The sequence below is a fragment of the Astyanax mexicanus genome, chromosome 18, assembly GCF_023375975.1.
Source record: "Astyanax mexicanus isolate ESR-SI-001 chromosome 18, AstMex3_surface, whole genome shotgun sequence".
Classification (NCBI taxonomy): domain Eukaryota; kingdom Metazoa; phylum Chordata; class Actinopteri; order Characiformes; family Acestrorhamphidae; genus Astyanax; species Astyanax mexicanus.
In genome coordinates this window covers 15,219,931-15,246,723 of record NC_064425.1, presented here as the reverse complement: position 1 = coordinate 15,246,723, position 26,793 = coordinate 15,219,931, and the positions used below count along the sequence as shown (strand labels likewise).

At 37.5% G+C, this 26,793-nt stretch overlaps 1 protein-coding gene across 2 annotated transcripts; it reads left to right on the top strand.

Moving 5' to 3' along the window:
* Nucleotides 1-98: 98 nt before the first annotated feature.
* tsr1 (TSR1 ribosome maturation factor) lies at nt 99-26,273 on the top strand. 2 transcript variants are annotated; one of them, XM_049466779.1, is made up of 15 exons: nt 99-186; nt 7,573-7,676; nt 7,755-7,983; nt 9,041-9,175; nt 10,537-10,991; nt 12,845-12,986; nt 13,847-14,040; nt 17,149-17,369; nt 17,657-17,816; nt 18,981-19,091; nt 22,484-22,616; nt 23,447-23,563; nt 23,656-23,796; nt 25,726-25,800; nt 25,977-26,273. In XM_049466779.1, exons 2-15 carry the CDS (start codon nt 7,587-7,589, stop codon nt 26,153-26,155), a joined length of 2,382 nt encoding a protein of 793 aa, XP_049322736.1. In that variant the 5' UTR covers nt 99-186; nt 7,573-7,586; the 3' UTR covers nt 26,156-26,273. The 2 variants fall into 2 exon arrangements, with proteins under 2 accessions (XP_049322736.1, XP_007245961.3); XM_007245899.4 differs by lacking the exon at nt 99-186 and adding an exon at nt 6,744-6,900.
* The last annotated feature ends 520 nt before the right edge of the window (nt 26,274-26,793 follow it).

Genomic DNA, 26,793 nt, shown 5'->3' with positions numbered 1-26,793 from the left:
TAAAGATGGCGGCGTCCCGAAGGTCCACTCCCTGACGAGTTGTTTGGGCAGAAAACGAGCGAACATGCCGAAAAACAGCGTCCGCGGACCACACCCTGGATCTGGGTCGAAAAGCTAAACCTTAAAACGCGTCTAATCCACCTACAGAGCGCAGGGATTTGGCTCCACGCTGAACACCATGTTGTGGTGATGTTTTCTCTTCTCCCCCTTTCTCCTCCTTCTTGTTCCTGGAACGCCAGTTCCGCCCAAACACTTTGGGGGGAAACTCACCACTCACTGTCAGATTAAAGAGCTTATCTTCGGGAAAATAAACTAAATAGCCATATGACATGACCTGGAGTTATACCCTATACATTAGAGTAAGGTTTACAGAACTGTCTCACATTTAGTTAACACTTTTAAACCAATAACCCTCTAAAGTAAACAGTAAAATACAGTAAAAAAAAACTTCGTAATGATGTTTGGCCATGTGTTTTTTTTTACTTAAACCCTTTAAACACCGTTTAAAATACATTCATGTACTATTAAACATTTTTATAAATGTAAGACTCAAGATCACAGCACAATGAGACACATATAAACATGAGCCTAATATATGGCAAATTTATATGGCCAAAAAATAAAAAAACACTTTTATTTTCTTAGCAGTTTTTAGGACAAGGATTAAACATAGCCTTTGGCTACACAGTATTTTGAATGGAGAAATGACATTTTAGTCTAGAAAGTCCCAGTAAAAAGTCTGAGTAATTTAAACAAAACAACAATGTTTTTAATTTGGATGTGATCAAATCACAGCCAGCTGATCTGACAAATGATCATTGTTCAATGCATATTTTTACAATATTATTGCTTCCTTTTTCTAAATATATTAAGGCACATTTATTTATGCAATGTTGAAAAAGTTTCAAACGATCATCTGTATTAAAAACATATTTTGTTTTTGGTATTTAGCTTTCAGTTGATTGTTTATTTGTTTGGTTTCATTTTCAGTCAAAGCATTTAATTTCAGTGCATCCTTAGCTAAATCTGTACTGAAGCTTTTAGGACTATTCATATATGGTCAAGAAATATATGTACATGCATTTATGAAAGCATTTGCTGTGTGTGTAAATGTATGAATTATATTTCACATAAGAAATACATGAGCATCAACTCTATAAACAGTCACTACAATAATCTTCCTGTGTATATTTCTCTTGTTCCTTAGTAGGGCAGAGCAACATCAGCTAAATCTATGAAGCAAACAAATGGAAATCTCTAATGAACCATTCGAAGTGGTCCAGTTACCAGAATGTGGCATTGCATGACTTGTTATAGATCACCAAGAGATTAAAAGGATGCATTATGGTGCTGTCCTCTGGCCTGGAAACAACCAATTGGTAAACAGACCAGAGACGTGCTGCTCAGGATTGGCTCTGAACCAGCCGTGTCCGCAGCCAATGGGGAAGCAGGATGTCTGCTCTCTGTTTCCAGGCGAACAGGAGGCTTTGAAGCTTATGGAGGCAGTTTTATGAATGGCATTTAAAGAGTCATGTCTCATTTACTTGGTTTCATTATGTGGCTGTGATGTATTCTGATTTAAACAAATAGTGCATTTAAGGACCTCATATCTGGCCTGACATTCCTACTGCAAAACTGTTTATAAAAATAAGCACTTTGTGGGACCTCAGTAAAAAAGAGATAATACTCTAAATACATTTCTAAAAATTGTGCTGCATGTGCATCCTATTTATCATCAAATGTATGAGCCATGCTCTAAACCCAGTATTTACACCATATTAATTAAGACAGCAACATAATTTCATATTTTTCTAATGTAGCTGTAGGAAAAGCTTTAAATACAATATAAGGTCTGATAAGACAAAGCTGAAAAAATAATAATTCTCAAGAAAATAAAGTAATGGCAAACTGTATCCTGCTTTGGACTTCCTCTGTGGCATATCTGTGTCTGCTGGCATTTCCTGAGCAAGACCCCAGGCAAGAGGGAGAACTCCCACTGCAAAAACCAACACACTTGCAATTATGTCTGGCAGGGGTGTGTCCAGTTAAAGCCCAGTGGGAATCATGGTTGCCACCCCACCCAACACTAGGCCCCTTTCTCTGATGTTGTCAGCCAAGGGCAAATCAGAAAATTTGGGGCTTTAAGCAGCAACATACTTGTGGTCCCCACCCTCTGCAGTTTTTGTTTTATTTTGTATTCAGTACTAAAAAAGAATGAAAAAAGAATGAAAAGAATGTTTTCATGGAAAACATATGGTGTAATATAAAATAATTAAAAATACAAACAAGAGAAAATATATTTACAAAACAATGACAAAACATATTCATTTAATATTCTTATAATGGTTTCATTGGCTTAAGAGTTTACTGTGGCCAGCTGCTTTTTTAACATCACCTCCTTGTTTCTACACTAAGAGTTCATTTTATCAGCTCCACCTACCATATATAAAACATTTTAGTTCTACAAATACAGGCTTTGGTCCTGCTTTTATGCTTCCCTGTGTACTTTATATCCTCCTTTTACCCTGTTTTTCAATATTCAGGGCCCCACTGAACCACCACAGGCAGAATGCTGTGGGTAGCATTCTGTGGGCAGCATCCTGTAATCACTGACAAGGATGAGCAGCTAGACAGGGGTGTCCAACAGAGTGGGCAGTTAGGGGGACACAGCGTTTAAAACCTCCAGCAGCACTGCTGTGCCTGACCCACTTGTAACAGCACACCTCCACCATATCAGTGTCAATGGAGTGTTGATAATGGCCCACCCACATAAATCCTGCTTTGTGGTGGTCCTGAAGCATTAGGTGAGAGAAACAGAAAGAATACAGTCTATAACTGTACCAGTACAAGTAAGTAGTTGAAGTAGTTTGCATATCTTTACAGATGTATTATATATACTTTATATTTTACTTTACTTTTACTCCAAGACATTATGCAAACATTACTTTTGGCCAATGTGTGCATAAGAACATAGTCATGATCTTGATACAAGCAATTTTGCAGACATTAAATTTTTTATTTTATTTTTGCCACTGAAAATCGAGGTTAGATCCAAATTAGCAAATATAGGCTTACCAACATGATGCAGACTACGAAATGACGAAACAAGTTCAGTGGTTGCCTCATTTTTTTACACACAAAAGTACACAGATAACGGTTTACTGTAGAAAACGACTCTAAGAAAAACAGTGTTGTTATAAAACTGTATACATGGATAATTCGATAATTCACTTACATTAAATTAATTAAACCTAAATGTGACCAAAATAGTGTTTCAAGTTAGGTTACCAAAAAGCAGATGCCAAGCTAAGTTAATGCAAGCTAGCTAACGATAACTTAATTTGAGTAATATAAAAGTGGCAAAGCACACTGTTACTAAAGAAACTTCGTTTTCCCAAGTATGACCATTGCAAGGCAAGTTAATGACACTTTTAAAAAATAGTTTATTGCCTTCCAAAGTAGCTAGCTAGCTAATTAGCTATGTGTATATTGCCATCTGATGTGAAAAGGCAGTTATATTTGGCTTACAAAATCATGTTTTTAAATAAATATATAATAAATATCCTATAATAAGCTAGTAGAGTGTGAATGTCTGTGGTGGGAAAGCCTTAATTACTTTTCCACTGGAGCAAGGTTATTTAATGTCTCAGGCTTAATTACCTTTTTAGCTATATTAATTATTCAAATCAGACAGCCAAAGAGCAGAGTTTGTTCATTAATCGGTTCACGAGTTGATTTAGAAATCGATTTATGAGTCGTTTCGATATGTGTGCAAATCGAATTCAGCGATTTAAATCACTGATGTGAATGTTTTGTTATATCTGTGGTTTATTTGATGTCCTGAACATGTGATGAACATTAATTGCTTGTTTATTTTCAGGTTTAGTTGATTTGTTTAATGATTGGTTTTATTTTAAAGGTAGTCTATTTCTACCTTTTAAATTAAATAGTTTAAAAAATGATGCAGTTTATGTAAATGCCACGGGAATATTGGGATTTGGTAAAGCGAATTTAGAAACAAATTTAGAAAAGAATTTACTGCTGAAGCTTTTTTGAGAGAGGAGTGGAGGGATCTATAATATCTCTGTTAACTTTAACAGATTTGACGAGAGGTATAACTACTTAATTACTGTAATCTTAATGTAAATTTTATGAGCCTGTTACATAGTTTGTACAAAAAAAAAATAGGTGTTTATTTTGATGTGAGCAGACGTAAAACATATTAACAAACATACTCAAAGTATGAATACAGTAATGAAATACTTTTAAAAGTCTGTTTTTAAGGCCTGAGTCTGAGTAGTATCCTGAATAAGCTATGTGGTTGTTTGGTTTATGGGATGTATCATGTCGTACTGTTGTAAAATGACTGTTTTTGCTATTGTAATATGAGACATTAGAGACTCTACTGCTGTATGTATTGCTACTCATTCATCCAATAATTTGATCAAGTGGCAGCAGTGCACATAATCATGCAGATACAAGTCAGCTGCTTTAGGAAATCTATGGTAGGTATGGTTGAAGTCTTTTTTCTTGGTCAGACTAGACTATTTGATCCAGAGGCTTTAGACTACTTAATTTTGGAGGTTAAATGTCAACTTTGCATTACAAACTGAATTGTATATATTGTATAAAGTTCACTTGTTCATTTGAAGCTGTAGATATATACATTATATACACTCATTGATTTGAAGGGCCCCTATATGTGAATTGTATGCCCTGCATACTCAACACACCCCCTCTGCACTTTTGAAAGGACTTGTTAATCAGTTGATTAGTTGATTCAGGTGTGTTGGGAACAGGGTAAGCACTAAAATGGGCAGGGCAAAGAGCTTCTAGGGTTGAGAAATCCTGCCCCAAGCGGCTATTCCACTTGAAAAAGAAACAGTCCTGCTGAAAGAGAATAGAAGATAGATATTTTTTTATAGATATTGTTGTCTTTTTACCTTTCAAAAAATATGACAGGTCCTTAATTCATTGCAATGTTCTCTGTGTAATTTCAGCACAATAACTGAACAGTAGAGGGCGCACACGCACTTTAGTTTGTTTAGTGTTTCATTTACAGAGCTGTACTTCCTTACATCTAAAAGTTCACAATAAATTTTGAACTTTGTAAATTAAATCTCCAAATTAAATATTCGAATTTCATTCCCATAAACATATTAGAAAATAACAAAACAACTAACTTAAATATATTACCAGGCTGCATAAAACCTGAAATGGGAAAAACCAAATTTCTTGAAATTAAATAGTAAGACTTATAAAAAAAATAATTTATTCTTACTAGTAAAAATTAAGTGAGGTATTTCCTAAAAAATATAATTTAAAAGATCATTTCACTTTTTCTCTTTTTTTTACTCTGTAGTTATTATCTGTATATATAAGTTTTTAATTGAATCTATAACAATAATAGAATTCAACTATTGTGAAAACAGAAATAAGAGAATCAGCAGTCAGACACTAATAAAATACAAAAACGAAAAGAAGATAAGGCAGGCATAGCCAATAACAAAAAATATTTTAAAAAATTAAAAACAATAAAAAAAATGCAAAAAATTTAAGAGAATATCTCCCTAATCCATACAATAAGAGCTAAGACTACAATAAAAACTGTAACAAAATTTAGATATTTATAATTGGATTTTGTACTTTTCAATTTTTTTATGTGATCCCTAAATTAAAAGGAGCGGAATAATCATGACTCACTGAATTTATTTTACGTCTTATTTTTTATTTATTAAAAATTTAAACATGTACATACATAGCACTGTATAGCGTTTCATCGTAATTGACACCTATAGGATATAGTAATATAATTTTCCTGGGAGAAATACATGATTTAGAAATATGCACTATTCACAATATTCACAGCTTTTTTTTTGAGAGAGAATAATATTTTTATGTCTTTTTTTAGTGTCTTAAAATTTTAAAATGAAAACATTTTTTCAGCTGTAAACCGAAGACTTGATAACACATATTACATTTGCACAAATTTTTAATAGAAAGAATTAGTTAAATAAGAGTAAAATAAGGTAAATATTTCCTTAAAAAGAGGATTTAAAAGATTTTTTTTTTATTTTTAAAAGACTTTTTTTTTTAAATCTGTAGTTATTATCTGTACATTTATTTTTTATTTAAGCTATTACAATAGTAGATAATTGAGTTAAATAGAGTTAAAACATTTTGAAAACAGAAGTAATAGAATCAGCAGACAGACACACATTTTTGAAAGCATAATAGATTTTTATGCAATGTCTTAAAATGATAGGATAAAACACCTTTTATAATAGAAATATCAGTTAAAGAGTAAAATAAGAGTAAAATAAGGAAAGGTATATTTAAATGTATATATTTAAATAAATATTTAAATTTATATTTAAATAAATATTTCCTTTAAAAGAGGATTTAAAAGATTAAAGATGTTTAAGATGTTAAAAGCTTTTTTCTTTTTAAAATCTGTAGTTATTATCTTCTGTATATATATATATATATATATATATATATATATATTTTTTTTTTTTTTTTAAGTAATTACAATGACAGAACATTTTAAAAACAAAAATAAGAGAATCAGCAGCCAGATTTTATGTTATATTTAGCTTCTTTTTAGAATATATTAAACGTCTTAAATTGATCGGATAAACAACGTTTACTTCAGATGTGAATTAAAGACTCGTCCAGTCCGCGATTCGGTTCTCTCTAAAGAATCGGTTCATTAAACCTCCTCGCCGCGCGCAGGAATATGACGTCATTTAAAGTTTACATGTGCGGCGTGACCGAAAATGGCTGCTGGCGGAGAACAGCAGCAGCAAGCTCACCGACCCGGGCTTTACAAACAGAAAAACAAGCAGCACAAGCATGGCAAACACCGGACTAAAGGAGAGATCGAGCGGGAGAACAAGGGTGAGCTCGGGGCTTCAGTTCAGAGGGTTATTCTGGGGTTTAGACACTCCGGCGGAGCAGCATGGCTAACCTGCGACTAACACGTGTCTGGAGTTCAGGCATTTCTTACAGACCAGAGTAGAGAACATGGCTAACTTAGCTGGTTACAGCAGACACAGTTCATGGGATATGGTAGTGTCCATAACTATATTTTATCATATCTGCATTGTAGCAGTTTGAGCTTACAAACAGTCAGATAGCTTACCAGGTTAGCTATCTTGCTGTTTAACTACAAGGGCTGTTGTGTGGCAGCTCTGCTGTTGAATCCCAGAGACAGCTGGCCTGTTTTCTGGCCTGTAATTGAGTAAATGCAGTATCTGAACAGATGATTTTAAGTAGGGACTCAGGGAACAGTTTTCCCAGACAGGCATTAAGCCTGGCCCTAAAGAACCCATGGTGACATAAGATTTAAAGATATAAAGATTTTTTATTAAAATTAAAATGTAGTCTGTAACTAGGCTTAATCCCTGTCCCGGGAACTTACCGTGTAAGATTAATCTCTTAACACTGGCCTCAAATGATCCACTGTCCTACAACTCAGTAAGGACTTGTTAATAAGCAGATTACTTTGATCAGGTATGAAGAAATACTGTTTTATTTAAGCTGATTTTCAAAAATGATTTCATCCATCAGGCAGAGTTGCTGTCATGGCTCTGTCGAAAAAGCAGAGAAGAGAGTTAAAGAAGTTGGACCGTAGACATAAAGCCAACCAGCTGAGGCGCAACAAGAAGGACATGGTAAGAAAGTAATGAGATTCATCCTTTAAACTTCAAGTAAAAGTGTTTGTTATTAATGCTGTTTTTGTATTTTACAAGGTGCTGAACGAGAAGCGTCGTTTGGGCAGTAGAGATGGCCCACCTCACCTGGTGGCTGTCGTTTCCCTGCATGCTGCTGTGGACGCTGGAGCTGTGACGCAGATACTGAGAGGAGAGGGGATTGGAGGGGTGCTGCATGAAGACCAAGGAGTCAAAGGGGCTAAGGACAGTTTTGGCCTGGTCCTTCCTCGTTTCAAACAGAGATTTACTTTCTACCGCTCAGATACAGGTAACCCGTGGTTGTATAACTGCAAAAGAATGTTTGACTTGTTAAAAGAATAACCATATTTTACGCCTAAACTTGATCACACGTGTTGCACGATCCGAGTTTTAATGTTATATGTCTTTTATTTTTAAGTAGTTATGTGACAACAAAAGCAAAGGTTCAGACATGCCAAATGTCCATTTACCCAAAGAATGCTGCGCTGAGATGCAAGATACTCATTTGAGGCCTCCTGCAGTGAATATGGGAGTGATTGATTGTTCAGACAGTGAGCTCTAACCAGATGTCACCCGTCACCTGTACCATAAGTACCACTATTTGCTATTTATAGGTATATGTTTGAGTAAAATGAACATTGTTGTTTTGATCTGTAAACTACGGACAACATTTCTCCCAAATAAAAATATTGTCATTTAGAGCTTTTATTTGCAGAAAATGAGAAATGGCTTAAATAACAAAAAATAGGCAGAGCTTTCAGACCTCAGATAATACAAAGAAAACAAGTTCATATGCATAAAGTTTTAAGAGTTCAGAAATCAATATTTGAAGGAATAACCCTGGTTTTTAATCTCAATTTTATGCATGTTGGCATGTTCTCCTCCACCAGTCTTACACACTGCTTTTGAATAACTTTTGTGTCACTCCTGGTGCAAAAATTCAAGCAGTTCAGTTTGGTTTGATGGTTGTGATCACCCATCTTCCTCTTGATTATATTCCAGAGTTTTTTTATTTTATTTAGTGAAATCAAAGAAACATCATTTTTAAGTGCTCTCATATTTTTCAGAGCTGGTCATACAGAGCTGGTCATACATGACTATTGGGATTTTGGTGTATGTTAAATGGAAAAACACTGCCACACCCTTACTGTTACCATATCAGAGCAGAGTCTAGTATCAGTATTTATGGTTGAAAAGGCAAAACTACTGTACTCTGCTCAATTTTATTATCATTTGTATTATTATGTAATTATTGTAATCATTTAAAATGTGAAATGCAGTAATTCTGTATTAATTGCTTAATGGTTGCTAGCCTTTAATTTGTAATGATATTTCACTGTTTTTAGCTGATCTGCACTCTCTTCTGGATGTGGCGAAGGTGGCGGACAGTCTGGTCTTTGTGCTGGAGTCCACTGAGGGCTGGGACAGTTATGGAGATTACTGTCTGTCCTGTCTTTTTGCACAGGGATTACCAAGTCATGGTGAGTTAAAAGTCGGAGTCAGAGACTGTTTTTCAGCATTTTTCCTGCCTTATTTATTTTTAACATTACATAAATAACAGAGTTTGTTTTTTGGCAAGTCTGCATGTGCTTAGTGCTGTCTTCATTATTCAGCATTGGTTGATGAGGGAGGGGACGTTTTAAACATCAGTGTGCTCAGTTTGCCAAATCGGATCTGAGCAAAGAGTCCAAAGTGATTTAATGCACCTTGTAATGTGACCTTAGTCCTGGTACCTCTTTCTCTTTGAGCTGTATTTAGGTGTGGGATGTATGACGTCAAACACTACATGGCACTTCTTTGTCTTGCACCAGACTGCCTGCCAAAAATGCCATTGGTTTTTTGAAACAGGAAGATTCCCAGATCTTTGGATTGTTCTCTTTAGCTGTTTCTCAGAACAGGAAAAAAAAAAAAAAACTTTCTGTGATTCAACTTTCAGCAGTTGCACTTCAAATTGTTAGAGCAGCTTACTAGTAGAGGCTTTTAAGTGTTGATTTTTAAAACTCCTTAACTTATTTTTCATTCTAATTTTTAATTTTGCATTCTGTTACAGATGTTTGTTTTTATTTTATTAACATTTTAATTCCTTGCTTAATACTTAAATTATTCATTCTAATATTTATAACCTGTCTCATTTTCTTTTGTCACTATCCATCTCTTGTCAAATGAGACTCAAATAAAGTGTGGTTTACAGGGTTCGTATGGTCATGAAAAAAATAGAAACGTCATGGAATTTGACATTTCCAGGCCTGGAGAAGTTTTAGTAAAATAAAAATACCCAGTAAGTTTTGGAAAAGTCATGTAAATGTGGTCTGCAAATATTTGTGCTTATTTTATCGATGGAGAAAATTTATTTTGAGCTAACAAATGCATCAGCTCAGAGTTAATTCAGTAATTTAGCTCTTACACGGGAGCTCTCAGGATCTGCATTTTAATTAGATTAGTTTTTGACCTGCTATAATCAATTTTAATTATAGTTTTAGTTGATTTTTGGTTTTATTGTCCATGTCTGCACTGATGTTTTAAAAATCGTATAGTCATGAAAATTTGCCTTGAAGGCATGGAAAAATCATGAAAAAATATTAGATATTTATTGGTTAAAACATGTACGAACCCTGAGTTTATTTGTTAGTCAATTCATCATGCTATTGTTACTGAATAACTTCATTGTTGTCTCTGTGGTGTTAACATTTTTTTCTTCAATCTAAACATGCATTTTTTGGATTTTTTAATTAAAAACGTAAATCCTTATTGGAACAGAAATGATCATTTTGTATGATCTATTTTGTATAGTCTACATGTTTTATTCTTATATTGTTGTTCGTCTTCTTTCTTTTTGTCTCAGCGTTGGTTTGTCAGGGTATAGCTGACCTGCCGGTGAAGAAGAGGGCTGAATCCCGGAGGGCACTGTCCCGCTTGACCGAGGCCCGTTTCCCAGATGCACGTCTCTTCCCCCTGGACTCTGATCAGGATGCAGTGCTTCTCCTTCGCCACCTGGGGGCGCAAAAACAACGGCGGCTAGCTTTCCGCTCTCGTCGCTCACACATGCTGGTCCAGAGTGCCTCTTACACCCTCAACAGCACCCTGAACGACACAGACAGGCCTCCCACTGGACTAGGGACCCTGCGTGTGTCGGGATATGTCCGAGGGTGCCCCCTGCAGGTGAACAGGCTGGTGCATATTGCTGGCCATGGAGATTTTCAGCTCAGTCAAATCAGCGCCCCGGTGGACCCTCTACCCATTAACACTACTAGTTCTCATCCAGCGAAGCCCGCCAGGGGGGGAGATGTGGAGATGATGGTGAGGATAAAAAAAAAAAAACAATGGTTTATAAAGTTTCCTGTTTTAATACACAAGCTTCATGACGACAGAGCTTAGTGCTCAATGACTAGAGGCTTAATCAAAAACAACATTGTAATATTTGCTGGTATTATGTTTTTCAGTTTTTCAGTTAAATTTAATATTTGATCCACCATAACATTAACTCTACTTGGCTTATATTAAGTAGATTTCCCTTGTGCCACCATAACAGGTCTGACCATTCGAGGCATTGACTCCACAAGACCTTTTTGAAGGTGTCCTGTTGTATTTGACAGCAAGACATTAGCAGTTTAGATCCTAAACTGCTGTTTTTTTTAGTGGGGGTCTTCATGAACATCAGTGATCCTTACAAACTCATGACTCTGTTGCTGGTTTTCTGGGTGTCCTTTCTTAAACCTTTTTTGTTATATAATAACCACTGCACACCAGTAAAAAACCCACAAGACCTACCTGTCCTTTTTGGGATACTCTGACCCAGTTGGCTAGCAATCACAATTTTGCCACTGTCAAAGTGATGCACAGCTATAAAAAAAAAAAAAAAAAAAAAAAAATAAATAAATAAATATTTGTATTTTAAACACGTCACCTTCAATAACTGAGTGTTATTGGAAGGAGAAGTTAAAGGAGAACTCTGGTGTAAAATTGAGTTTTGGTTTAGTAAAACGTGATAAATAGTTGAATTGTTGAATAGCCCTCCTGCAGCTTTCCCGAGATCCTGCAATTATATTCAGTTTGTCCAAAGACCCTTTAGACTGTATGATATGGGACATGTTTTTCCCCTGCAGATAAATTGCTTTTTACACTGTTATTCAGGCTCAAAGTAGCTCCATACCTCATTGGTAGAATTTGGAGAGCTCTGACATTTAAAACGAGGCCTTAATAACTTTAAAAGTGCACAAGAAGCTTATTAAAAACACTGTTTACAACCTAAAGCGTAACCGATTTATCTGCAGGGGAAAAATATGCCCCATATCATCCATTCTAAAGTATGTTTGGACAAAGGGAATAAAATTACTGTATCTCGGAAAGCTGCAGGAGATCAGAGGTGGGCTATTCACTCTATATCATGTTTTACTACACCAAAATCAATTTTACACTGGAGTTCTCAGAGTTCTCTGGTGTTAATGTTATGGCTGGTTGGTCTATGTTCTTCAGAGAATTGGATCATTTAATGCGTGAACACTGTTATAAGATCTACTGTGCCTATTAATTTAAATATCCATAACTAATCGTTATGATGATGATGATGATGATGATGATGATGATGATTTCACATAATGGCTGCTTGGTGTGTTGTATGTCTTAGGATTAGTTTCCTGGACAGAGATGAGGGCTTGTCTTTGTCTGTACATCCTTATGTGAATGAAGATTCTCCATTGAGAGAGAGAGAGAGAGAGAGAGAGAGAGAGACTTAAATTTATTTATTTATATAGCACCTTGCATACATACAAATGCAGATCAAAGTGCTTTACAATAAAATTAAATGAAACAGAAAAATGTAAAAATAAGTAATATCAAGCTAATTAAAATGATTAAAAAGTAAAGGTTTAATGAAATAAAATAAAATAAATAAAAACATTTAAATTTTGAAATAAAATATAGAATTAAATAAGAACAAAGTCAAGAAAATAAAAAATTTAAATATAAACAAAGAACAGAAAAGGAGCTAATAGAAAGCTAAGATAAAAGAAAAAGGTTTTAGCTGTTTTAAAGCTAGTAACACTCAATGCCTGATGAATATTAATTGGTAAAGAGTTTCAGAGTAAAGTAAGCACTTATGTGATATGTCATATGTTTTTTTTGTGTGTGTGTGTGTGTTTTTGATGATGCAGGATGGGAGTCCTGAAGGAGAGGAACGTGTGCTAATGAAAGCGGACCCTGCTGTGAGAGAGAGTCTGCAGGCTGAGGCTGAGGTTGACCCCATGGATGGGGAACAGACATGGCCCACTGAGTCTGAGCTCCAGGAGGCTGAAGGTACAGCAATGTAGAGATTTAAACACTCAATGCTATACTTTCTTAAGTACACAATGTCATTAATGTGAAGTATTACTGTAAACACAATTACAAATGCAGTAAAAGGGAAAATGAGTCAGGGCTAATATTTTTCCTGTACATGTCTGCGGATACTAATAAGGTCAGAAATGCAGTAGAATAGATGAAATTAAGAATTTTTTATGGTTTGGAGTACAGTCTTTTTTTTTTTTTTTTCTTTCTAAATATTGATTGAGTTAAGTAGTCATTGTCTGATTTCTGATAGCGATATGAATCCTGCATTAAAAATGCATTGCTAAATGTTTTGTTTTGTCAGTAAACATTTATATTTAAGGTCTTTAGTTCTTAACCTTATCCAGAGCAACATACAAAAAGTGCTTCACTAGATGCTTAATTGGTTGCTAAATTAAACTAGAAGCTGCTAAATAAAAGTCTTTAAGGATACCTACAAGAAATGTTCTAATTAAATTGAACTTGAATAAATTGGTCTTTGGTAATTGTTTAAAGACAGTGAGAGACTCTGCTGTACTCTGCTCTGCTTATTTATGACTGCAGATGTGCAGTTTATGTCAATGTGTTTGTGGACCCATTGTTGTGGATGCATTTCTTTCTTTTTTTAAGTTGCATACGCACAGCATGTCTAGTCCTGGTAGAAAAGCATTGCTGATAGAACAGAACTGTGTAGAGCAGATAAACATGATCCTGTTGGCACCATTCCTAATGCTGGAATAGTTGTATACAGTATGACCTGTTAGTGAAGCATTAGTTTTGAAGTGCTGCAGTTCCTCAGATGATTGGTTGGCTGTAAAAATTCTGTTCTGCCCTTGGTTCTAAATTTGTAGAGGCCAGGAAGATTAAGAAAGTGATAAAGGTGCCAAAAGGAACCTCAGACTATCAGGCCACATGGATCGTGGATGAGGATGATGAAGAGTATGAGGAGGAGGAGGAGGATGAGGATGATATGGACAGTTGTGACGACGACGACGATGATGCTGATGAGATAATGGAAGATGGGGATGTTGAAAATGAGTCTCAGGTGAGCCTTCACCGTTTTCTTACTCTTTTAAAATTTTAAATTAAAATTGTGTGGGTTCTAGTGGACGTGCTGTCAACACTCCACCCGGATACATTCCAGATATGTGGCGCGTTGCGATGCATGTTGCACGTTATACATATATATTCAGGAGGCTCCGAGTGGTCCAGTGGGCTAAGCATTGCCACTATGATCGGGAGTTCGCTGGTTTGAATCCTGTTCATGTATAATAAATATGACCTGTTCATATATAAGAAATATGACCAAGTGTTGCCGACATCAGTCTAAATTCTGAATCGTTTATTGTTCTGGTAATATCTTCCTAGCCTAACGTTTGTTTGACGATGAGTGTATATTAATAAAAAATAGGGTTGCATAAATACATTCTGATGGACTTGTATTCGTAATGGACTTGATACTTAGTGCCTCATTACTGCGCTAACAAACAGATAAGGCAGAAAAAAACACTGGGAAAAAAAAAAAGTATCCCAAGTAAAACTTGCTCAACTCAGACCCCTCCCACCCCTGATTTTAACTTCCTGTGTTTCCCTGAAAGTTATGTCGGGGGGGTTAAATCAATAATATGTTAATTCCTTTTGAACATGCTTGTTTGGAAGAGTAAAATAAATGTTATCATTTGACCGTCAAAAAAAAAACCTTCATGATCTTGGTGCATTGCACTGCTTTACACTGACAACTGCACTATTACATAATGCTCCTGATTTGCTTTATTCTAAGTCAGCATTGATATCGGAAAGTACTCAGTTGGAAAAAGTGGCATTGATGCATCCCTAAGATAGAATATAGGAACATGGATGTTTACTTAAATGTGAACTCTTCTTTTTAAATCATCACGTTTGCGTACATCATAAAAAATCTCTAGAATCTCTAGAGAGAACCACTGTACGTCAATTGAAAAATAAATCAGTCCCTTTTTTTTCTCGAATAAAAACGAACAAGGAAGTGTCTAATTAGGGCAAGCAGCACAAAAGACTGTAAACACAGCCATAAAATATCTACGTGTGACTTTTTGACCCACTGGAACGGCACTGGCACTATTTGTTTGTGCGTCACCATGGCGTTGTCCGAGGTGGCAGCGGAAGAAGGCAGTGAGAAATGAGACGCCAGAGAAGGTCAAGCTAAAGTGCTGCTCGACTTCCACCGCATGTTCACCGCACAGAGCTGACAATGCAGAGTGCGGGCGTAAACAGAGGCGGCGGGAGCGGGCGATCGGCCGGGGGGGGGGGCGGGCACGGTTCTGGCGGAACACTGCATACGTGACTGGCTCTTTTTGAACTGCATGGTGGAGAGGCATTGTTTGTTTTCTCAGCGTCTGCCTCTCGGCCTCAGTGCCAGGCTGCTCGCCGCAACAATAGTGTTTGGGGCTGGAGGCCTGTCCCGAGAGAAGCCTCCCGTCTTCCTGCTCTTTGGACAGGGCTTCCTGTTGGGACCTGCAGAGCGGGCGGCCATTTATTTATACCAGCTGGGCTTGAAAGAGCGAGGGGGAAGCTCCTCATGTATGGAGGCTCCGTTCGATTTATTTTCCTTCATTGCGATTTGCATACTTCTGATGTCTGGGTGAGCACCAAAGAGGGCTTCACAATGCGAGACGCTAACGAGGAGGGAAGTGGTACCTCAGATGATTCTGGGAGATTATTTTTATTAGTGCACCTGTGATTGTTCTGCAGGTTGACCTCTCCGGGGTGTGGATTCACCCCAACAGTGTGTCTTGCCCCTTTCCCATTTCTGTGGCCACATGCTCCCGCCTGAAAAAAGCGATGTATATTTAGGGATGGACATCAAACGACAAAGTTTCAGCCTGGTTCATGAATAAGATGTTGGAAAAGTGAATTTAAAGGCTATACAATCCAGATTACACCAGCATGCCTTACAGTGGTGCTTGAAAGTTTGTGAACCCTTTAGAATTTTCGATCTTTTTTTTTTATAAATATTCTTAAAACATCAACATTTCTTCATTAAAAAAAAAATCCAATATTACGTTTCCGCTAACTGTTGATTAGTCTTGCACTTAAAGGTATTTCAGCCCATTCCTCCGTACTGAACAGTTTTAACTCTGAGAAGTTGGTTGGTTTACTTATATTAATTTCTTGCTTCAGGTCCTTCCAGAACATTTAGTTTGGATTAAGGCCGATATGAGAGGCCTTCAGTTGCTCATAAGTTACGCTGGGGTCCTTTGTGACCTCGCCGAATATTATGTCTTGCTCTTGGAGTGATCTTTGTTGGTCGACCGCTCCTAGAGAAAGGTAACCATGGTCTTGAATTTCCTCCATCTGTACACATCTGTCTGAATTTGGATTGGTTGGGTCCTAACTGTTTTTAGAAATTGTTTTATAAGCTTTTCCAGCCTGATGAGAAGCAACAACTCTTTCTGAGATTGTCAATCAGTTCCACAAACACTTTCTACATGCTGTGAAGAGCAGTCTTTTATAGATCCCTGTTTTTTAAAATATAACATGGTGCAAATCTTGTGCTGCAAATGTTTGTCATGCCATTGATGGAAAACACCGGACTCTAATTTTACATTCAAATTAACTGCTAATCCTAGAGGTTCACATACTTTTGCCACTCACTCAAGTATGTAATATTTGATCATTTTCCTCAATACATAAATGAGCATGTATAGTATTGTTTTGTTTGTATAACTGGGTTTTCTTCTAATGATTTAGGTCCTAATTATGCAGAAATATGTAAAATGTGAAATGTTTATCTTCTATACTTTATATAGGAGCATGTACACTTTCAGCCTGAAACAGGTATTACCACCCACTGTGGACTGTGTAGAGGGTGATAATGATCATGACTGGCGGATTCTGGTTAGATTTGTCCATGTGAAGCACAAATCACATTCAATACAGGAGGCCTCGTGTGCATATCTCATAGGATCGTGCAAGGCTCTTTAGCTTCCATAGCACATGGCAAAATTATGGGACATGATGCAAATTCCTAAATGTTTATCAGTGTATTTTATCTTCATCTTTAGATAAAATACACTGATATACTGAGCCTGGTTTGTCTTTAGAAAGCATATATTGTTTTAATCAGCTGTCTCTAGACTGGCTTTTGTTTAAAAATATGTTCTCTATCTTTAAGGATGGGGATTTTGGAAAGAATGGTGAAGATGTTGAGGAAGAGGAGGATGAAGAACAGGAGGAGATAAGCTCTACGGGGCGTGTCAGATTTGATCTGAAGTATGATGAAGGTATGGACGAGACAGAAGAGAAAGATGGACTTCAGCGCTATAGAGAAGCACGAACGCAAGAAATGTTCCCAGATGAAGTGGATACTCCCTTAGACATACCTGCTAAGACAAGGTGACGTGTCTGTATGTATGTATGTGTGTGTGTGTGTGTCTGTCTGTGTCTGTGTCCGTGTCTGTTATGTCTGTAAAAACACTGCTTCACCTCCAGCTGCTACAGCTCAGCTTGTGCACTGTGCACACGAGTGGTCCTCTTCCTTCCTTGTGTCGGTTTTGACATTGGCTTTGAAATGTAACCCTCGTACAGATGCTGTTAGCGCAGATGCCGTTTTTCGCCCTTGTTTTGTGAAGATTGAAGGTCTGACTCATGTCTGTGTTTGTTTGTTTGGGTGTGTGCCTCAGGTTCCAGCGCTATAGAGGTCTGAAGAGTTTCCGCTCGTCTCCGTGGGACCCCATGGAGAACCTGCCTCTCAACTACTCACGCGTCTTCCAGTTTCAGAACTTCGAGCGCACCCGCCGCCGCATCCTGGCCGAGGCTGCTGCTGAGGAAGAGGGAGCTATGGTAAGAGTACCAGATAAAACAGATTAAAAATTGTGGAATTTAGTTTTTCATTATATTCCAAGGCTTTTGCTTCACGGCTTATTGGACAAAATGGAAGCAAATAATCCGCTGCATGTATTTGAAATTTTAAATATTTAAAAACATCCAGCAAACAGTTTGGACCAGCAAAAAATAAATGAATTTCAAGAATTGTTTAAGCTCTAATAAATGGCCTAGTCTGATTGTAAACTAGTTTAAACATAAACTTGCCCCTTTATTTAATTCCCAGGCTCTTAAACTTTAATAGGTTGCACTATGAAAACTATTTTTAATGTATCTCTAATATGCAATATGGCCCTGACATAATTTCAACTTATTTTGATGGGATGTTTGTGATAACAATATTCTTGGCAATTAGACCTATTTTATTAAAATATGTTCTTAATATAAAGAACTTACTGCTGCATTGTTTTGTGCAAGTGCATTAGTTTCACATTTAGTGGGAAAAAAAACAATCTTTAAACTTTGACAAATGTTTCTTAAAACAGTAACTTAAAGTAACTTGCACATAAAGACCAAATAAAAAACTGCAAACATAAATAACTATCCAAATAATAACCTTAAAACTTCACAGTAGAATGCAAAATAAATTAAAAATAGACTGCTTTAAATACAAAATATTGCTTTTATCACAATATGGATTTTTTAATAGCTCAAAAATTATAACTGATTATTGTGTACATTACGATATTGCCCCTAATAGTCTTTTAAAACCTTTAAGTAACATTTTATGTTTCTGTCATACAGGGAAATGTAGCAATTCCGTTAGTTACAGCTTTTCTACTATTTGTTGAAATCTTCCATGAATAAATTATCAAAGCGAGTTAAAATTTTAAACAGTTAAACAGGAGAAATATCCTGAGTTCCCGAATTTTCCAGCACTAAGGCTGGAGCATTAGCATTAGCGGCTAACCGATAGCAGCAAGCTACAGTCCGCTAAAACCTCTGAATGGGGAAATAGCGGTTAGCGGCTAATGCTGATGCTACTTCAGCCTCGTTGCTTGAGATCTAAACTAAAACTCCTATATAAGGCTGCATATAGTGTGAAAAATATGGTATGAACATTTTTGGCTTATGTAAAGATTTCTGAAAAGTTGATCTATTGTTTGATCTGTTGTTCTGCAGGTTGGCTGGTATGTGACTCTACACATTGAAGATGTGCCTCCCTCTGTGATTGAGAGCTTCCAGGCAGGCAAACCACTGGTAGTGGTCTCTCTGCTTCCACATGAACAGAAGGTATCTTCCAACTTAATCTAAAATATACACACTACGAGTTAGGTTTGTAGAACTTTCCAGAGCTTCAGTTTGGAAGTTTCAGTCTAAGCTTTAGGTAGTTTGTGGATATTCAGGCGTTTTAAATATCAGAACCCTTCCTTTTGCATGAGAATGTATGTGTACCATGTAAACAATTGTTTTTTTGTGTAATCAAGGGCCAGTTGTTCAAAGGAAATCTGATCGGATTTTGGTTATCGGATTGGATCAAATCTGGAAAACGGGTTGTTCAAAAGGAAAAGAAGCATTCTGAAATCGGATCAGATCACATAATCCAATCCTAGTTTGAAAATGGATCAAACCTTCAGTTTCTGTTGTTCAAAACTTTTCAGTAGGATTTGGATAACTTTGATCCAAAAAAACAGGATTACCCTGATCCCAACAAGGGGTAGGATTTCAAAGTGGATTTCATGAAGAAAATGTAGTAAAACTTTAAAATCTAATTTTTAAATTAAAAAAAAAATACATTTGTACAATTTAGTGTATTTACATTTACTTCTATTTTGCACTTGACCTGTTTAACTGTTACAGTGATAAAGTAGACATTGGCTACCAATTAAGCCTTTTTCTATAGTAACGTATAACAGTAAAATAAAAACAATCTTGACCCCATTAAATAATCCCCCCAAAAGATTTCAATAACAAACAAAAATAATACATTGATTTTTTTCATCTACGTCACTGTCTTTCATCACTGTACCGTATTTTTCGGACTATAAGGCGCACCGTATTATAAGGCGCACAATGAGTGAACGGTCTATTTTTAGTGTTAGTCCATACACAAGGCGCACTGGATTATAAGGCGCACTAAATGAAACTTTATTTATATCAGTAACAATAACTCTGAGCAATAAATCCTTCACAATATCTGTGAAAAATAACAACATCTCTGAGCAATAAATCAACAAGCACAGCAAGTACGTATTACTCCGCGACGCTCCTGACAACGGTAGCCAACGCTCCGACAGACCATAATATTATGTTGAAGCACAGCAAGTACGTATTACTCCGCGACGCTCCTGACAACGGTAGCCAACGCTCCGACAGACCATAATATTATGTTGAAGCACAGCAAGTACGTATTACTCCGCGACGCTCCTGACAACGGTAGCCGCAACGCTCCGACAGACCATAATATTATGTTGAAGCACAGCAAGTACGTATTACTCCGCGAGGCTCCTGACAACGGTAGCCGCAACGCTCCGACAGACCATAATATTATGTTGAAGCACAGCAAGTACGTATTACTCCGCGAGGCTCCTGACAACGGTAGCCGCAACGCTCCGACAGACCATAATATTATGTTGAAGCACAGCAAGTACGTATTACTCCGCGACGCTCCTGACAACGGTAGCCGCAACGCTCCGACAGACCATAATATTATGTTGAAGCACAGCAAGTACGTATTACTCCGCGAGGCTCCTGACAACGGTAGCCGCAACGCTCCGACAGACCATAATATTATGTTGAAGCACAGCAAGTACCGCATTACTCCGCGAGGCTTCTGACTATAATAGCGTGTTGTGCCGAATTCGGTGAATAAAACGGTTTTAAAACAGAGATAAAGATTGGATAAGTTTCATTTCTGGATGAAGTGATTTCCAGCGCTGTTTGGATATAACTGTGGATTACAGGAGACTGGATTGATGGATTCTCTTTAGTCTGGACGCGTTTTGAAGGTAGGACCTGTGGCTGAGCGCGGGTGTGTGTTCGGGGGGTGGCGGCAGTGACCGGAGGTTACCCCAGGACAAAAGGAGAGCCTTTTATTACTGGAAACATGCGCTCTGACGCAGCTCTAATTCATGAAACATACATCCTACAGTAAAAGCACAGTTCTGGAATCCGGAGAGCCAGACGGTTCGAATGGTGTATGACATGACCGCATTCGATGAAATATGGACGAACGATAAACGCAAATATGAGAGTTATGAATTATTAAAATCATAACCAAGGCATATTTCGCCCTAAATGTTTATTTTCTGAAAGGATATTCCGCTAAATAGGCTAAATAGCTCAAAAGCAGAGATTCTAAGCTTTAAAATGGTATATTGGATGTCTATATTGAACCTGTAACTGTTCATAACTATTCAGAAACACAGCCAGTTATGAAATATTAAATATTTCTGGCCCGCCGGTGGGCCAGCGCGTGTTAAGAGGTTAACTTTACTTAGAAGTGGGCGCTAAAAAGAAACAGTTTGTGCTATTACCCCAGAACGGGTGGAAAGGAAAGTTTACCGGCACCTTGTTCTGGCCACGGAGCTACAGTGGAAACTAGCTACCCTGAACCACAGCCGAGAGGCAGTACGGGAGTCAAAGGTAACCGCGCGCTAGCCCAAGAGGGGGATCTTTTTCTGGCGTGGGTGAGGAATTCTGCACAACAGAGCGCCGTGTACCACATAAAAATCGAGGTCAGTAAACACAAGCAAAATCCATACACAAGGCGCACTGCATTATAAGGCGCAATGACGATTTTTGGGAAAAAATACGTATTTTAAGTGCGCCTTATAGCCCGAAAAATACGGTATATTAATGTCAAAGAAACATTTATCAGATATGAAGCTGTCAAAAATTATTTCGAACAATTGCAAAGAACTCCAGAGTTTGTTCTGGTTCTTCAACAGGCTCAGGTGCATCATAAACATCACAGAGAGGGACATTGCGTCTGGTAGCAACATTGGGCAGGACAATACATGCAAGTGTTATGTTGCATGCTCCCTGTGGTTCGACTCGCAAATAGTTAAGTCATGCAAAGCGTCTCTGCAGAACTCCATTTAAACGCTCAATTGCTCGTATTGTTTTGCAATAAGCAGTATCTTGTTACGGCAAGAAAAGGAGTCATCAACTCATGTTGGTTCTTCTACCTGTTCTTTACATAGCTGGTAATCCGGATTAGGTAATCCTGAAAACTGTGTTTCTGGATCAGGTTGATCCAATCCAATATTGCTTTGAAAAACTGGCTTAAAAGTAAGACAGATCACCTGATCCTGGATAGCAAAAAATGTGATTACCAAATCTGGATAATTTTGATCCGGATTACATTTTTTGAACAACTGGCCCCTAAAAATTATTTGTTGGGGTGCTAAAAAGAAAATTTACTAAATTTAGTCAACTGAATTAACTACAAAAGTACATAAATACATTTCAAAATGTATAAATCATCTTTATTCATTGTTCCAATTAATACAGTCTACAGTCTCAACACAACATTGTATTTTTCTAGCAATGATAATTACTTATTATAACTTACAGTTACTGTTGAGCCACAAAATGTGTCTTTAATGACCTGTAATTATCAAATAGGAGGTTCTTTTGGCAATTAAAGTGTTATTTGTCCCCTCTTCTGTTCCTCTGTGTAGATGTCTGTGATGCATGTGTTGGTGAGGCGGCACCCAAGTTGCACAGAACCAATTCCATCCAAAGAGGAGCTGATATTCCAGTGCGGTTTCAGACGCTTCCGAGCCGCTGGCCTCTTCTCCCAGCACACCTCAGGTATGACCCAGCTACTGCCAGCGTTCAGAGAGGCACTGCTTCATGTTGGTCTGATCAAACTAGAAACTGAGGCTCTTGCTGCACTTCTGTGTTGCTTACCTGCTGCTCTATAATGGCAGTGATATAAGAGAACTGTGTAAAACATCTTCAGCTGATTCAGAATGTAGCAGCCAGAGTTCTCACTAGAAGTAAAATAAGGGAATATGTATATGAATATGAACTTGTTTTCTTTGCATTATTTGAGGTCTGAAAGCTCTGAATCTTTTTTTCAGTTATTTATTTCTCATTTTCTGCAAATAAATGCTCTAAATGACAATATTTTTATTTGTAATTTTGGAGAAATGTTGTCAGTAGTTTATAGAATAAAAGAACAATGTTCATTTTATTTAAACACATACCTATTAATAGCAAAATCAGAGAAACTGAAGTGGTCTCTTAATTTTTTACAGAGCTGTACATTGTCCAAGACATAATTGCAATGAAAGGTTAAAATGTTTCATTATTACAATACATTTTAAATTAAAATTATAAAGAGTAATAAACTTAATGATTAAGTTAATATGATTTTTTGGACATTGGAATTGGGGTTTGTACATCGTATTGAGTAATGTATTATCATATATTTTATGATAATTTAATAACATTTATATTGACATGCTTATGCTCCTGTAAAGTTGTCTTTGCTGAGAGTTTTGCGTTTTTATGCTTGAGTATGTGGCAGAAACTTGTTTTTCCCTGTGTTAAGTCCTGGTGTTAGCTTGTCGCAGTGCAGATGAGGGATTAGTGAGCGTTCACCCAAGGCTGAGAGCTGACCTGATTTGTCTTTACAGGGGACAAGCACAAGATGGAGCGTTTCTTGCGTGACGATGCTCCGACTGTTGTGTCCTTGTACGCTCCCATCACCTTTCCCACAGCTGGGGTTCTTCTATTTAAACAGAGAGACAATGGCAAGTCCGAAACCTCACACACAGTTACATAAAGTGTGCATGTGTAATGTAATTGTAATGAGTTGATGGGTAATTGAGTTCTGCTGCTTCAGGAATGCAAGACCTGGTGGCCACAGGCAGCCTGCTGAGCTGTAATCCTCGGCGAGTGGTCCTGAAGCGGATCGTACTGAGTGGCCACCCCTTCAAGATCAACCGGCGCTCTGCTGTCGTCCGTTACATGTTCTTCAACAGGGGTGAGTTTTTTTTTGTAATTTTATTTCTAATTTTTATCCCATTTTTTTCCCCCAATTTGGGCCATTTGCCCAACCCACTCATTACGACCCCCCCTATCTCTAGTGATGCCCCAACACCAGGAGGGTAAAGACTAGCACATGCGTCCTTCGGTACATGTGAAGTCAGCCACCGCCTCTTTTTGAACTGTTGCTGATGCAGCATTACCGAGTAGCATCACAGCGCGCTCGGAGGAAAGCGCAGCGACTCAGTTCTGATGCATCAGCTCACAGACGGCTTGTGCTGAGCGACATCAACCTTTGGAGTGATGTGGGGAGAGAGCGCCATCTACCCACCCAGAGAGAGCAAGGCCAATTGTGCTCTCTCAGGGCTCTGGTAGCAGATGGCAAGCTGCATAAACAGGATTCAAACCAGCAATCTCCTGATCATAGTGGTAATACTGTGTAAATCTGGTCGAGTTAGTTTTAGGTTCACACTGCAGGTCAGCAAGCGCACTAAAGAAGTGCGTTAAAGGTTCATCCTGTCTTCATTACATACATGAGTTGAATTTCCCTATACTTGACATCAATTGCTTTGTAGAAGTGAGTGCGTTGGATGGTGGCATATGTTGTCAGTTTGGCGAGATGTTTTTCCAGATGTTGTGCTGACTTCTGCTTCCCTGCCAGTATCTGACTTCCATTTCCTTTTGTTTCCCCTTATAAATAAAAGTGAATCTACAGATACAGGCCCAATACCATTTTACCCCTTGAACCTACCCCTCTGTTTTGTACTTGCACGCCTAGGGGTGGGGTGTCCCAATTCTTGTTTATGCTCCTTCAAACACAGATTTTTCAGAGGCACACTTAAAACAGAGGACTATGCGAATTACTGGCAAGATTGCAGCTCAAGCACATACTCAAGCCTGAGCGTTTTCCCTTGTTAAAATTATTACCAAAGTTTAATGCCCAGTTTTAATGTTTTATGGCCATTTTCTTCATTACAACTATTAAAAAATTGTAAAAAAAAAAAAAATAATAAGTAGTTAATCTCAGTAGCTAGCTAGCTCGCTCACTTTCCTGTTGAAACTTGAGTGGTGCAACAGGCGGCAGAGGCTGCAGACTCTAAGGTGGAACGGAAAAATAAAATAAAAGCTGATTGCAGCTGCCCATAACAGAGGAATTAAGGAATGGAAAATAAAATTACCTGCTGCACCACCTAGTTAAGCAGCAGCAGTTAGGTTGCTGAACTTTAGCCAATCCACTGCTATAGTTATATCTGTATTAGGTGCTTAAAGGGTTGTAGCAATTCGTAGAGGGAGAATTTTACCCCTTCCCCTTGTAACTTTGTACCAAAGGAAAGAGTTACTCTTGAAAACAAGGGGTAGGGGTACAAAAGAGAAATGGGACTGGGCCACAGTAGATACAATCATGTTGCTTCAGTCATACTGCTGTGTGACTGAAGTGCACACAAAGGAAGGATGATTTTAGCACACCACTGGCTCTTTTTTATCTTTTGTTGTTTTTATAGTATGCCTCAACTTCCTATAATTGAGACATCTAAAAAGTGTTTTCACACTACAAACAAACCAAACTATGGTTCACTTGATCCAGACCAAGACCACCTTTTTTGGTAAGACCAAATTTTGGTCCTATGGTCCAGACCATGTTCTGAGGCATCTTTCACACCAGCTATTTTGGTTTGGACCAACTGAAACATTTCAAGGTCTGGACCAATGTTGTTAAAAAAAGAAAAGAAAAGAAAAAAGAAACATTTTATAGCACTAACTATTATAAGTACTTATCTATACCTTGGTTTGCTGGATGCACTTGGTTTGCTTGAGCAGCTTACGCAAACCTACGTTTTGTTTTTGAAGATGATGTATAGTCTTTTTGTATCTTTTGTAAAGTATGTCCCTGACTTGTGTGTTTACTATTACTGTTGCTTGTTTCCAGATGATATCATGTGGTTTAAGCCAGTGGAGTTGCGCACCAAGTGGGGGCGAAGAGGACACATCAAGGATGCCTTGGGTGAGGAGTGAACCAGATCTAAAATCCCATTTACTTGTTATTTATATGATTTACAAAAAACAAAAATCTAATGTTGGTTTATTTTCATTAAATATTTTGTATACATAGGGCTGTGTAAAGTATTTTGCATTGATTAAAACTAATAGATGTTGCTTTTTTTTTTTTTTTTAAATCAGGTACTCACGGGCACATGAAATGCGTATTTGACAGTCAGCTGCGTTCCCAGGACACTGTGCTCATGAACCTGTACAAGAGAGCCTATCCTCGATGGACATATGACCCCTATGTGCCTCCTGCTTTACCTTGGGTGAAGCAAGAAGAACCTGAGAATCTCCATGAGATTGATATGGAATAGGAATTGGGGAAATGATGAATGGACTGATGAGAGCAGGGGAGGGAAGTCTGCTGTGGTTTGCTAAATAAAACAAAGTATAAATGGATATCCCAGAATAAACTATTTGATTAACATGTTATCATGCTGATATTTTGTGAAGATTGAGTTAAGAAATGTTCCCACAATGGCCACTAGATGGCACACCTGTATTAAAATGAAGGTAGGTGATTGGCCTTGATGAAATGACTGTATGATGGGCTGATTTTTGATGTGACTTTTGATGTGTGTCCCTAATCTATTTTGAGGAAAGGAATCTGTTGTGTCTAAAATCAGTGTACACATAGTTGGATATGTTTGAATCACCGAACTGGCGATACCATCTTAAGGATATACAAAAACATCTACTTAGATCATTCTTGGCAGTAAGAGCTGTATACTTGCTGTTTGTATTTGATGAGCAGTTTCTATTAGCATAGCAAGGAACACTATGAGTGAGTCAATGAGCCAAATTCCTGCCGAAACCTCAAGTGATGGTGTCCCTGGCTTTATGAGTGGAGCATGGGTGAAACCGCACCTAAACTCTGGTAGTAAATACTGTCATTGTGAGTTTTCATTTCTCATCCTCTAACTCGAACCAAACCTCACTGGAAGATAATCGC